Here is a 14793-nt window from a genome sequence, read left to right as displayed (position 1 = left end):
CCACATATAGATTTCTCAGGAGATAGATAAGGTGGTCAGGGACTCCCATTTCTTTAAGGACTTGTCATAGTTTGTTATGGTCCACACAGTCAAAGGCTTTTGTGTAGTCAGTTAAGCAGAAGTAGATGTTTTTCTGGAACTCCCTGGCTTTCTCCATAATCCAGCGCATGTTAGCAATTTGGTCTCTAGTTCCTCTGCCCCTTCGAAATCCAGCTTGTACTTCTGGGCATTCTTGGTCCACATACTGCTGAAGCCTACCTTGTAGGATTTTGAGCATCACCTTGCTAGGGTGTGAAATGAGTGCAATTGTACGTTAGTTGGAGCATTCTTCGGCACTGCCCTTCTTTGGGATTGGGATGTAGACTGATCTTTTCCAATCCCCTGGCCACTGCTGAGTTTTCCAAACTTGCTGGCATATTGATGTAGCACCTTAACAGCATCATCTTTTAAAATTTTAAATAGTTCCACTGGAATGCCATCACTTCCACTGGCCTTGTTGTTAGCCATGCTTTCTAAGGCCCACTTGACTCCACTCTCCAGGATGTCTGGCTCAAGGTCAGCAACCACACTATCTGGGTTGTCCGGGACATCCAGATCTTTCTGGTATAAAGATTTGACCCTTAGTGCTATAGTATTTGTGTCAGAGTTTTTGCCTGAGTTTTGGTGCAGTGTGCCTTGCCTTCTCCAAGTGGCATGCTATGGCCTGAATTACATGTGTTGATCTACAGTTATATGTATAGAGAGGCCTGCCAAAGTACATAGGCTTGACTTCTGTGACTTCCTGTTTAGCTTCACCAATTCCCTCTTTGCAGTGATGCTGCCAAAGCCCAAACAGTGGCTCATCGAGGCAAAGGACATGCACTTATCCATCTAAACAGTGTGGAGTGCAAGGGCACTGAGCGTACCCTTGAGGAATGCCTCCTCCAGGAAAATGGCATTCACAACTGCTGGCACAGCAGAGATGCTGGAGTGATCTGTGAGAAGGAAACCATCTTGATAAACACAGGTGAGCTGCGTTCGTCTGTAACTTCTGACCAGCATATGTGCCCACAGTTTTTCTAACAACGAATGGTTGCCTGTCTATGAGTGTATTTGAATTTTAGATCAAATTTATAACAACCTTCCAAAGTTTGGTTTTTATGGTTGCGGAATTCTGAATTATTATGTTTCTGGTCCCTGGGGTGTGCTTCCAGATGGAGGGCTCTACTGCTACTAGTAGTGGACACCGTATGACAATTCTACCCTTCCTGTTTAACCTATTTTTGCGGAAGGAAAAAAAAGGACAAAGAAAGGGAAAACATGGGCAGAATTTAGAAATGACATTAAAAATAACACAGTAAGTTAATTATGTTTGGATTTTTAAAAAACAAGATAAAATAAATAAATTAGACATACTTTTAACCTTTTAAAGCTTATATTTATACATTTTGGAATAACATATAGAAAGTCCTTGCTTGTTATTTCATTCTTCTTCTTCTACCTTATCTCTAATCAGTGATAAGTTGCTGTTTAAAGCCTGGGAAGGTTTGGCAGTGAAGGGAGCTCATATTTCCAACCCTAGAAAGTTTCACCTTGAAAAAGAGCCCCAGTGTGTAGACCATCTATGATTTTTTCAAAAAGGAACAATTAACATTAACTATTAACAGGGTCCGGTTGACTGAGAAACAATTAAGCTTAAACTTCAGGACCCCTAATCCCAGAGGGGCCCCAAAAGCGACTTTACTCCACATTAAAAAAAAATTGTGGTGATCTGTTGTGGAACAACCCCATTGAAGAAGATGAGTGGTTCAACCAGACCTTGCTGCTGGTTGTGAAGGGCCCCCCATAACATTTCAAGCTTCAGGGATCCAAATGTAGGTCCATTACTCACTATAACAAAATGAATAAAAGAATTCCATTACTAATGTTAAAAATACCACACAATTTTGTTGGATTTATTAATAATTAACAAAGCAAATTAATGTTAAAGCTAAGGTTCCAAGCTCTCTATAGGGGAGGCAAAACTACAATCTACGCATCCTGTGCAATTCTATGAATGAAAGAGTGGGGTGGCACAATAGAAACATCTTCTGGAAACACCCCAATGCTTCACCAGATCTTGACCTCTTTTTTTTCATATTTTGTTTTTCATTTTGTCTAACATCAACTGTTATTTCTAAGCATTTTTTGGTGTTTAATCTATTAAAATCTTTATTAACATTTCCAAACTCAACATTAATGATAGTAAAGTAATTCAACTTTTTGGCTGTTTGTTTTGTTTTCTCCTTATACATATTTTCGAAATGATTAAGAACCACAGATCCATGGAAGGACTCAAGGAATATAATAATGTGGGTTCTGCCCAGAAAGAAAGCTCTAAAGAAACTGTAATGTGAGGGTCTCTGCTCAACCATTTTGGATTTGTTGCCAGGTACAACGTTTGGCACATGTGGACTGCGTCTCTTACAGCATCGCAAAAAAAGGATAATTGGCGGAAACAAATCTCTCAGGTATCTCACTTCTTGTTCCTCCGATAGGTAGAGCCCCTATATCTGGGTTTGGTGCACACTAATTTCGGGCAGCCCTGAACACTTCACGTCTATTGTGAAGCCTCATGCCTTAGAAAGATTCGAAGATCATTCAGTCTTCTAAACCTTGTCTCTTTCTGCTCTGTTGACTTGTCCTGTCAGTAGTGGAGCAAGAGCTCCACTTTCTGAGTAGCAAAGGACTGTGATGTCATCCATCGGCTTCCCAGGTTTGCCTGTTCCTTCTGAGCTTACCTATAATTCTCATAGTAGCTGGGAGGAAAATGAATTTTGCCAGGAATGCTATATTGTGACAAGCTGCCCCTATTTGAGGCCATCAAGTCGTGAATGGGCATTTAAGAAGCATTAGCTTGACCGAAGACCTGCTCCTCTTTTGTGGATATAAATATGTCCATCTGCCTGCAATTTTGAACTGTACTTATGGGGGGAAGGGCTACGGGGACTGTCAGTATAAGCACTTGCACTTTCAAATTTACCATCACATCACCAACCATGAACTGCAGGAACAATAAGAACAACACTGTCATTTCTGTTCCTAAGTTATCAGTAGGACAAGTGGTGTGTCCCTGGTAGTTGAGGTGGCAATTTGAGTAACACCTTGAGTCACTGCTGCCTCCACTGTCCTAATGCCGCTTGTGCGCATGTACTCTGCAGCCAGACAGGCAGCAAAGGATACATGCCCTTAATTAGCCATTCTTGGCTTTTATTTTCCCCAAAAACACAATATGAAAGAATTATAGGTTGAATCGTGATTGTATAAATCTCATAATGAACCTTATACGATGATGTGTGAAGAATGGTTTCCGGTCTGTGCCCCGCTTCAAATGTGCCAGGGCCCCCCAGGGGGCCAAATGGCCCCCGTTGAGAATGGCTGCCCTTCATGATCATGTTTACACCTTGGACATGGTGTCAGATCTATTCCTCGCTGCTTGAGCGGTATCCATGACATCAGGTGTCTTTCATCCATTCAGACTGGTACACTAATAGAAGTAGCCCTGTCATCATTCAACTGTTGTGATATTTTGTAGATGGTGCAAACTTTGGAGGTAACTCAGAAATGGAGACAGCAAGCCACGTTGGAAGCTAATTGAATCCAACAGTACGAGCAGAAATGTGTGGCAAAGTGTATGTCTATACAACAAAATACCAGATCAAAAAACAAACAAACCAGGAACAGACAGATTGGTGAGGTCAAGAAGAAGAAAATAGGATGTGCCTTTATTAAATATTATTGTACACTGAAAAGACACAGGCTTGCTCTTTCATCTCTGCCAGTGGTATGATGTAGGACTGAGGCAACTGTATTCAGTTCATTTCCCACAACTGTTTATTTTGCTAGCATTTAATAATAAATTACGTCTGATAGCTCTTGCTGTGTGTATTTGTGCAGCATAGAGTATAACTGGCTTATATCAGTGTTGCTAGCAGTACGGTGAAATGTAGGCACTTTTTCTGGTATCATTCATGTTATTCTAGAAAGTACCCCAAGTAAGCTATATTAAGAGAGCTCATTTACTCAAGAATCCAAGTTAGCAAAAGGTGGAGTGGAAAACAGCACCAGCTTTCCAATGATAGACTTTCATCCGGCTTCCCATTCTGTCTGCCTTTTGCAGTGCTCCCCATTTCTTTTTCAGAGGTGGTTGGCCATGGCAAGTCTCGCTACGTTTGAAGGGATTTCACAGAGAGGCTCGTCTGCTCTGTGGAGCAACACTGATCAGCAATTGCTGGGTAGTGACAGCTGCACATTGCTTCAAAAGGTAACAGGCCGCATGAGAGATAAAAAGTGCTGAAAAGTGTGAAGGCATGCTTGTTCCACAAGCACCTGTGGAATGTGTTGTCGCAGAATTTTGTTTTTGTGTTTTTTTTGCTAAATTCTTTGAGCTGTGCAGCAGAAGTGCAGGGATTCACAGAGCAGAATTGCTTCAAATTCCCCAGAGTAGCCCACCCCTTTCTCATTAATTGGCACTTAAAGTCCTAGTAAATCACTTTGAGAAATTTGTAGGAGAAAGAATAAAAATGTTTAATATACTTACAGTGAATAGCAAATTGACAAACATAACTGACTGCTTCCCACAGATTTCAACAGACTCAAGAGAGGGGGAAAGACACAGAACAGAGAGGTGGGGCTGTCTTTCAATTCAAAAGCAGGAAGGGAATGATTGGTTAGTACTGGATAGATTGACTGTCACCTCCCAGCCAAACCTACTAAAGTATGCAAGATTGTAAAAACTCCAAAGATACTCACATTAAATACACAAAGGTGTCATGATTGGCCGTCTTTTCTGAGTTCTTTGACTGAGATGGCACTTTACAGAATAACATAAGGACAGGCTTATAATGAAAGAAGCTTGCCCCGTAAGTTGAGGAAGGCAGATTAACATTGAGGAAGAAAAGAAAATTCAGGTGTCCAGTGAGAGGTAATGATTCTAATGATTACTCTGTCATGGCCAGGTTTGGTGTGGACGTGCGACGTTACCTCCTCCGGGTAGGAGACTACCATACTGGTGTGAAAGATGAGTACGAGAGAGATCTGCCCGTGGAGAAGATTGTCCTTCACAGAAACTACCAGTCAAGCAGTAATGATAACGACATTGCCCTAGTCAGAATGCTGGGTAAAAAGGGCAAGTGTCTCTCCTTCAGTCACCATGTCCGTCCCGTCTGCCTGCCTGCTAGGAAAGAGAAATATGCCATAGACAGACAAGCCTGCGTCATATCTGGCTGGGGAGATACCGGTATGTGAGCTATCCCATCGTCATTTCTCACGTGATAGAAGATAGTAAGGGGCTAGAATATGTTTGTCATGGTTTCATATTTGCAAAAGACAGCTTTGGAGTTGGGTTGTTGTAAAGACCCCAAGGTTTCTTTTTCGTTTTTCTTTTCTTTTCTTTTCTTTTGCTGTCAAGAAAACAGTGAAGATTTATTGCCTCCTTACCGTCAAAGTTGTTAACAAAGTTAACACAAAAATCAAAGGAATCACCTGCAATGATCATGGAACCAAACCCATGCCAAATTTGAATCTGGGCCAAATGGAAAATGGTACATGCATGCCAAAAAAAAAAAAATGGGGGGGGGGAAGCAAATAAGAGATAATGTCAATGGTGAGGAGGCAATAAATCTGCATTGTTCTTTCCATTGCAGAAAGAGAGAGAGAGAGATCTCTACAGTCATTCCCCCAAAATGTGATTTTTGCATGTATTGGTTGAAACCTCTGGTAGGCTGTGATGACGCTGGCAAACCTGCGTCATATCTGAATTGGAGCAATTTGGCTTTGCTATGGCTTGTTTCTCAGCCCGTTTTATGCTTCTGTTCAGATTAGATTGTATGGATACTGCAGATTGTGTGAATAGTGGCTTGTCAATCTGATGCAGCTTGATCCGTAGACCCCTTTTGATCCCATCATCTGCCAATCTCTGTCTCTCCTTTTATAGTTCATTTGAAAGCTGGTGAACTATGTAAATTGTGGCATGGCGTTTGGCGAACTTTTCCAAAGTTCTCCATAACATAAAAATACACAGACATATACCATGGAAGCATAGTAGTCTGCTGTAATTCATTGGAGCTGTTTCTATTTCATATTGATTTTTGTCTCCTTTTTTTGTCCATGCAGAGGTGATCTAGTGCTAAACTAGTAAATGAACTTAGTGGTAAAGTGATCTAGTGTTAACTCAGCAGTTTATTTTTTAAAAAAATACTTCAGGGCAGCTAGGGAGAAAGATCATGGGGGGGTGTTCCTACTGTCCAAAACATCACAGCTTAATACAGCTTAAAATAGCCTGTCCTTTGGGAGAATGAAATAACTCATTGCACGGGGAAAAGTCTGTTCAAATTATTCCAGCTTGAAAAAGGAGAAGCTTCCAGTGGCAGAAAAAAACCTCCATGTTGGGAGCAAAAAGGGCTTGACTGATTCGAATTGGCCTTTGCATCGTATGATCAGTTTTTAAAAAGCAAATTCATCTGTTTTGCACATGCAGCAATCCTATAATATTTGACTGTCTAGTTGCAGTCTTAATTGAAATAAATTCACTGTTCATCTGATCCAGATTTTCACAAACTGTAAATATTATGATGTGCACACTGTGTGTATGTGAATATGAATGGTGTTTGCTGGACTGTATTGAAGAAGAAACATAGGAAAGGCATTATACAATGACACATCAATTAAATTATACAGGTTTCTGCTTCTTTTTTCATACTTGCAAGGTTTAAGAGATATATATCCAGATGGACACAAATAATATGACCATTTGGCAGCCAGCTAGATGAGGCACAGCCTCTGCAGATGATGATCACATACTATTCATGGATTATTTCGAAGTCCCTCTACAATGATTAGTAGATTGAAAGCAGAAAAAAAAATCTAGGTGTCATTTGAAGATGGTTAAATCCTGAATAGTGCACAAGAACCACTACATGCCAGTTTTCCTCCGTAGGATACTATGAACGGTTTACTCATCCCAAGTAGATAAAAAGGACTGGCAGGTTTGGTTTCATCTAGAAGCCACATTTTGTTCTATGACTGCTCAGACTGTTTACTAATACAGTATCCTGGATCCATGGATCTCACATGTGAAGCCTCTGCTCTCTCTGACATCCCTGCCCCCCACCTTCTCTAGTCCATCATACTTGCATTGGCATAAGTACTAGAGTCCTGCAGATGAATGAGAATGCTTCTTTGACCATCATAGTCTTGACTATGATGACTCGATGCCAATATAATTCAAGGTTTTATACCCAACACCAGATATGTTACGCTAGCTTAGGATATACTTTTGTATTCCCAGACCCCATCTAGACCCATTGGACCCAGTGAAAACCTAAAGCCAATTTCACAAAATATTAATTTTGGTATAAATCAATGTTATTCATAAAATACATAACTTGTGTTTCAGAGTACCAAAGTCCTCAAATACTGCTACTTCTTTTTTCTTCTTCAGAAAATAACCATTACAAATTCATTAAAAGAATGAGTTAATCACATTAACATTCTTCTCCTGTAAAATAGGAAGCTCCTAAAAATGAAAAATTCTGTTGTTTGTTGACTTGTATGCTAGTTTGGTAAAATGGTTGCTTTCTGTTTGCTGAGCTATATTAGTTGTCATCTGTTTCTGTTTTAGGGAGATCATATTCAAGGACATTACTTCAAGGTTCAGTACCCTTACTACCAAGGGGTGTATGCAGGTTCCGTTATGGGAAGAAGTTTAGTAATCGTATGCTATGTGCTGGCAACCTCTCTGAAGAAAACCGGGTAGACAGCTGTCAAGGTGACAGTGGGGGACCACTTATGTGTCAACAATCAAGTGGACGCTGGGTAATTGTAGGGATCACATCCTGGGGTTATGGATGTGGGCGAAAAGACTCTCCTGGTGTTTACACAAAAGTCAGCAGATTTGTGCCATGGATCATGAAGGTGACTAAACTTGCATGAGACCCAAAGAAGGGTTTCTGTTGCTTAACTCAGCAGAATTTAAAACTGTTGTCAGCAATTCCCATTCTGTCTCCATGGGGGGGGGGGGTGTCTGTTGTATCCATTGGTACTCAGAGAAGGTTTGTAAATAGATACTAACAAGAGACTTCAGGCCACTGGTGGTGATTGAATTTTTTAAAATCTTGTGGGCTAGCTGTCATTTTATTTATATAAAGTCCTGTTTGCTAAATAACAAGCAGCAGCAACATCAGTCTCTCTAATGAAGTCAACACATGTCTTCAGGGCACGAGATAAGAGGCCTTCGGAACCACTGTAAACTCCCATATAAATTCCCAGTATTCCATGACTGTGCTAGGAAAACATGTATTACAGTGTTCTGACATTATTGCTTTTGCACAGAAGCTATACTCATGCTATTCAGACAGCTCCATGCTCTTTGCACCAGATCTTATAAGCTGAACTCCCATTCTCTGTCCCCTCACTTTTTCAATTTGCAATTCCTTCTTGAACAGGTACTAAGACCAGTATTGGCTCAATGTAGGTATCATACCAAACCATAGTTAAGGAAAGCTTAATTAACTGTAGTTTGCCATTGCTAAATCGACAAATTATGATTTGCAATCAGCTGAGAAAATAGATATTTTAAAAAATTATTTATTTATTTGTTAAATTGGGTACAAAGCAGACAGAGGAGCAGCAAAATTCACTTATCACAGTGCCTTGCAAAGCTAGCTGACTGTATCCTGTCACACATAAAAGGTAAGAGAGCTGCAAATTGTTTGAACCACAGCACTGAATCTGCAACTCTTTTGCCTTCTTGCTTCACTCTCTTCTTCGAGGATTGGAGGGGACTTCTGGGGCTTGCTAGAGGATCCCAATACCTCCACTAAAGCATAGGGTTAACTCCATGTTCTGTTGAAGGCAGGGCCAGAGGAAAAACGCCGTGTCCTTCTGGAAGAGGAGGGCCATTTCAATTGTGTTTTTATTTGCTCTATTTTCACTAGAAGAACAGTCATCCTTAAATAAAGAAATGAAGAAATTTTGCTCCTGTGGTCTGCTTAGGGAGCAGGTTTTTTCCTACCCAGAAGGTGCTTTTCCTTCTTCTGTTTCATTCCCATATTTATAGTCCTAGATAAGAAGGGATACAGGGAACTGCTCAGCCACCACCTCAGTGCTGTTTATGTGTGTCCTTGAAAGCCTTCCACATTATTTGGGATGAGCACCTGTAATTTGGTCAGTGTTTTTGAACATGGTTTTTGTGTCTGTGCATCATCAACTAATTTCCAACTTATGGCAAACCATATTATTTATTCAGTTCATTTGTTTATATACTGCTCATTAGTGATTTCCAAAAGATCCTGTCAGTAACTGCCCTGCTCAGTTCTTGCAAACTAAAGGCAATAGCTTCTGTCATTCAAAGTCCATTTCATGTTCACTTTTTGTCATCTACTGCTTTCAGCTCTTTCTGGCATTGTTGTATTTTTCATTACTTCTTGTCATCTCATAATGTGCCCAAAGTGCAATAGCCTCAGTATAGTCTCTTTTTTTTCTTTCTTTTTTTTCTTCTCCGAAGAGTTTGGGATTCATTTGATCTACAATCCATTCATGTATCTTCATGATCAACTTTCACATCTGTACGTAATAATTGGGAATATCATAGCACGCATGATCTTGTCTTTGATCTCCAGCAAAACATTCTTAAATTTCTGAGGATCGTTCAAACTGCTCTTTCTTGTCTCAGTTGACTTCTGACCACAGTTTCTACTTGGATCAAAGACTGAACAAAGGTACAGAGAAACTTTTTACACTTTCATTTTTTTTCTTCATTGTCAAATTATATAATTCTCTTGTAGTCTTTTTTTTTTTTTTGCTTTTGAATGTTCATCCATAATTTTGCTTTTGCACTTTCTTCTATCACCTTCATCAGGAGGTGTTTCAAATAACTGCCTATATTTTCTGCCTATGCTATGGTATCATCTGTATAACTTAAATTGCTGATATTCCTTTCAACAATTTTCACTTCTCCTTCATTTGAATTTAATCCAACTTTCTGTGTGATAGGTTCTGCATATAGATTAAACAGAGAGGTAATTAGAGAAACATTGAAAGTGAACGTTGAAGCATCATCAAAATAGTATTATTACTGTTAATAGATAACCATGACATAAATAACTCAAAAAACGATTATAAACATGATAAAAGCTGCTTGATTACTTATAGCAAAAAGCTGGAAGAACAATTGGAATTTTCAACCACATGAATGGTACAATGAATTCTGGAATATTGTGATTAACAATGAACCGACATTTGAAATTAAATTTTAAAAAAGGAGGCATAAAGATCAATAAATTTAATGAGATATGGATGACATTCAGTAAATGGAAAGGGAAAAAGCCAGGACAAGAATATATGTATTTCTGGAAGGGATGAAGGGTCGTTTAAAAGATGAATGGAATGTTGTTGTTTTATACAGAGAGACACAGTATTAATGGATGGTCATTGGGGTGAAGGGTGCACTATTGCTTTGTGTTGTGGGGCAGTTTCTTAAATACATAGGCTTAGAATTATAAGCAAGCTCCCCAAGAATTCCCCTTCTCTAGTTAGACCAGCAAAAAATAATCAATTGGACAATTGTAAAAAATATTTACTTACAAAATTATGTGCTCAAAAAGGTAGCAGGTAGATGTGGGATTGTTAGTTGTAAAAAGAAGAATCATTTAATCTGTTTAAATGATGGGAAATATCTTCTGTCTATCTCAAACTCATGGCTGAGGAGAGACCTCAACCAAATGTTTGTCTCCAAGATGGAGGACAAAGAACACGAACTAACTAAAAAAATGCCTGAGAGTGTGAGAAAGGCTAATCATCTAGTGGCGGGAACAAAAGAGCTGTTGATCAATTCTTGAAGAACAAGTGAACAAACAAATTAGTTTTCCTAGAGATGTTTTCTCATCTCAAGAGGATCATATGACCAACTGTGTTAGTAATTGGTCCATACATAGCATACTGGGGTGCTACATAGTTCAAAAGATACCTGCCTGACACCTTTGTCAAATAGCATCGGGACAATCTAATATTTTGGCAATCCCGTGACCCATAGCTTTTTATAATATTGCACAGCTTTATTGTAATTCAAATTTTAATAGACTGATTTTCTTCTTAAATTCTTTAGTATACTCCAGTGATCAATGTATATTTGCAATATACTCTCCAAGACCTCTCGCTTTTCTGCATCTAGCTAGAACATCTAGCATTTCTTACTCCATATATAGCAAAACTCTTTGTTGCAAAACTTTGAACATTTATACCAGGGGTGTCCAACCATTCACCTTCCCTGGGCCACATTAGAAGATGAAAATTTGGTTTGGGCCGCACATAAATTTGATTTGGGCCACATAGGGGGGACAGCCCTAGCCATCCTCCACAGCCCTGCTCCAAGCGCGCTTACCAGCAGCTGTGATCTCAGACATCAGAGGCTGCCAGCTTCGACTCTGGTGGCTTTATGGGGCCGGGAGGGGGTCCACCTATTGACGAGGATGGCGCAATGCAGTCACACAGCCCCCCTCTCCCATCCCCTCCCGCTCCTTCCTTCCTCCCTCTCTCCCCCCCACCATTGTGACGTGCCCCGGCCGCATTCCGGCCGCAAGTGCCGGCAGTGTACCTTGAAACTTTGGAATTTCTTTAAAAATAAAAAATTGCACCAGGCCGCATTATGAGCCGACCTGGGCCGTATGCAGTCCTCGGGCCACAGGTTGGACAAGCCTGGTTTATACAGTGGTCCTATAGCTGCCACAGTCTTTGACATCACCTTTCTTTTGGATCAGAACATATCTTTAAAGTTTCCAGTCTGTGAAACATTGTTTTATTTTGCATATTTGTTGGTATAATCTTGTTAAGGTTTTCACAGATTCAGTCTCTGTAGCATAGAATATTCTAATCTATATATTGCTGGTGATTTATTTCTTCCAATTGCTTTTAGAGTGGCTTTCACTTCAGTTTCTGAAACTGTTTGTTTTTAATCAAAGGAGTCTTCTGTGAAGGAATTTATCTGTATAGATATATTCCGTATAGTTCGGCAGTGTATTATTTCCATCTTCTGTTTACTTTATCTGAACCCAATAATATATTCCCATTGATCTTTCAACATCCCAATTCTTGGTTTAAATTTCCCTTTTACTTATTAGATCCTAGGGAAGAGATTTTTCCCCTTTTTGTTGTTCTCTTCTGTTTCTTTGCAATGTTTATTACTATTATTCTATTTATTAGTACATGAAAGTCACTGAAAAGTTGCATTAAGGTTTCTGCGGCAGTTCCTGCCACATATTACTTTTGTTTCTCATCTATCATTAACAGTTTCAAGAGTTTAATCTGTCATACATTGAAGCCTTTCTTTTGAATACAGGAGGTGTTTTGCATTCTTCCCTAGAAATATATTTGGCTTCAATCCACAGTCTTATGATTGACTGAAAAAGTTCAATAATGCAAATCTTCTTTTCAGATGGTTTTAAAATTCCTCAAAATGTGATTTAAATTATATTTTGGAACTATAATTGTTTTCATGTTCTTCAGATTTAGTCTAATTTTTTAAACTAACAATTCATCCCACAGTCCATTTCTGGTTTTGTTTTTGCATACAGAATAGAAGTTCTCCATTTCCTGCTTCCCAGAGCCTTTAAATAAACCCACAAAAAAGCTTTCAGATTTATTCTTATATGAACAGTAATATCTTTGTCAAGAACTTAAATTAATGTCATATAGTTTGTTTTTATGTCTTCATCAATAGCATACATATTGTGCATAGTTCATTCTGATCCTGTAAAAGTGAGAGAGAATTAGAATGCCTGAAACACCAAGGGTACATTATCTGTTGTCATTATGTCCCACTAATTTCAATGGATACATAAAAAGAGAGCAACAAGTAGATTTTCATTCATAATTCATCTCATTCAACTCTGTAAATGAAATAATTAAACAGAGGGCCTATTAATTTCACCTCCCCCCATTTGTTTTAAAAGAATTGTACACCCTTATTGTCCGATGGCCAACTCCATGTGATGCAGAGAATCTTACGGTATCACCTCAGACTTTGGCTTTGTAAGCATATTTATTATATCTATTAGAAAAACTGAAGTAAATCACAACACAGATACATATATGTGGTGGGGTGTAACATTACTGATTAACATTCTTTTACTAGTAGCTGTTTCTTCATAGCTGAAAATTGTCACAATGCAAGCTGATGAATCTGCCTCGATGGTGGGATCTCCATCAAATGTTCTCTATCAAATGCTGACATTTTATCTACCCAGTTTTTTTTAATGAGATTTCTGCAACAAACAATTTTGATCTTGCCAAAATATCATTTTAATATACCATTTTATTATCCCACTGGCCTTTGTTTATATGCTTGTTATTGTACTAAAGGTTTAATATGTGTAAGATGTTGAACTTCAGGATTTAAATGTGGGGTAGAAATTTGTGAAATAAGTAAAGAAGGGCCAGAAGATATTTGGGGATCTTTATGTTTGAATAACATAACTTAATGAAATAAAATAAATAACTTAATCAACATGAGTATGGTGACAAACCTCTAGCTAGGAAGAGAGGACATAAGAGGTGTGTGTTTGTGTGAGGGAGGTAAGAGCAGCAACAATAACTAGATAAAAGTAATCTAGATGCCTGTAACTAGTTATATATATATATAACAACAAGAAATGTAACCAGTTCAAATTGGTTTTCAGTATAAGAAGCAACACCTAAGTTACTTAAATATAATGAATAGCAGCTAGATGATTTTGGGTGTTTTTAGGGTTTTTCACATTCTCTTATCAGTAAGAGGTAAGGAAAGTATTATTTGGATTTTTTCTTTTTATAAATATTTCCAAGGAAGAAATTGGAAAGAAGCAGAAAGCATTTTCTTGTATTTTTCTTCCCTGTTGGCAATGAAAACACAGTGCACTATTAATGTGTAATGCAACAAATTGCTTGCTGGACAAAAACAAGTGTAATGATAATGGCAACCTCTCTGCTGAGAAGTAATTACTATTTCAAAGAGTTCCTTTTAAAATGTAACATTCCAAGTTCTGGAAGAATGAGAGAGAGAGAGAGAGAGAGAGAGAGGAGGAAACACCAGTTTGCAGTTTTGGAAGACAGAAGCAGAGCCCGGGAATTGGATCCTGAGGCTAACCCTCTGGAGAACTACAGAGCTAATAATGGGAAGTACTGTACTAGATTTGTAGCCTTGTGAGTGTGTCTTTTGCCTAACAATGTTCTCCTTGTATGTTCCACTTATGTTCTACTTTTGTAAATAAAATAAATATTGTGTAAATGGTTTAATGATTCCAGTGCTTTCTCAACTAAAGAAGTCCAGCTCACGTTGCACTGCCTAAACTAGTGATGTCTACACTCAAAGGCTACATTTAGAAATTAAACCTGAGTTGAGAGGGTTTTTTTTAAAGCATCTACTAGTTGATCACAGTGATATGAGCTAGGATTTATATGCAGCTATACAATAATACAAATATCCAATATGCTATTATGGATGGAGTGATGGATTAAGACTCATGAGACCTGGTTTCAAATCCCCACTCAGCCATGGAAATTCACTGGAAGAAGAAAACTGACCAAGGAGGACACGTGTGTGACATGTGAGAAAGAGAAGTTCATGCAGAAGGACAGGGCATCGGGGGTGGGTGGGATTGACATGCAATGCCGGTAAGGAATGATTTGGTGCATCATCAGAACAAAATAACACAACCCTCCCAGTGAGGGGGAAATAAACTGGAGATGCACTGCTGGCTGGGGAAATGATTAAATCATGGCCATGTGTCATGTGACTAGAAA

The 14793-nt window shown here is 38.8% G+C and overlaps 1 protein-coding gene across 1 annotated transcript in view; it reads left to right on the top strand.

Annotated features, from left to right (window-relative positions):
* LOC110077784 (neurotrypsin) overlaps positions 1-9516 on the top strand; it is a 39007-nt gene extending 29491 nt beyond the window's left edge. Inside the window, exons 11-15 of the mRNA XM_072994962.2 lie at positions 813-1006; positions 2411-2489; positions 4160-4282; positions 4977-5257; positions 7640-9516. Coding sequence (XP_072851063.2) covers positions 813-1006; positions 2411-2489; positions 4160-4282; positions 4977-5257; positions 7640-7950 — 988 coding nt within the window. The 3' untranslated portion in view covers positions 7951-9516. The remainder of the gene's footprint in view (positions 1-812; positions 1007-2410; positions 2490-4159; positions 4283-4976; positions 5258-7639) is intronic.
* The last annotated feature ends 5277 nt before the right edge of the window (positions 9517-14793 follow it).

Source organism: Pogona vitticeps, chromosome 3 (genome assembly GCF_051106095.1).
Source record: "Pogona vitticeps strain Pit_001003342236 chromosome 3, PviZW2.1, whole genome shotgun sequence".
NCBI lineage: Eukaryota > Metazoa > Chordata > Lepidosauria > Squamata > Agamidae > Pogona > Pogona vitticeps.
This window is presented reverse-complemented; position numbering and strand designations above follow the sequence as displayed.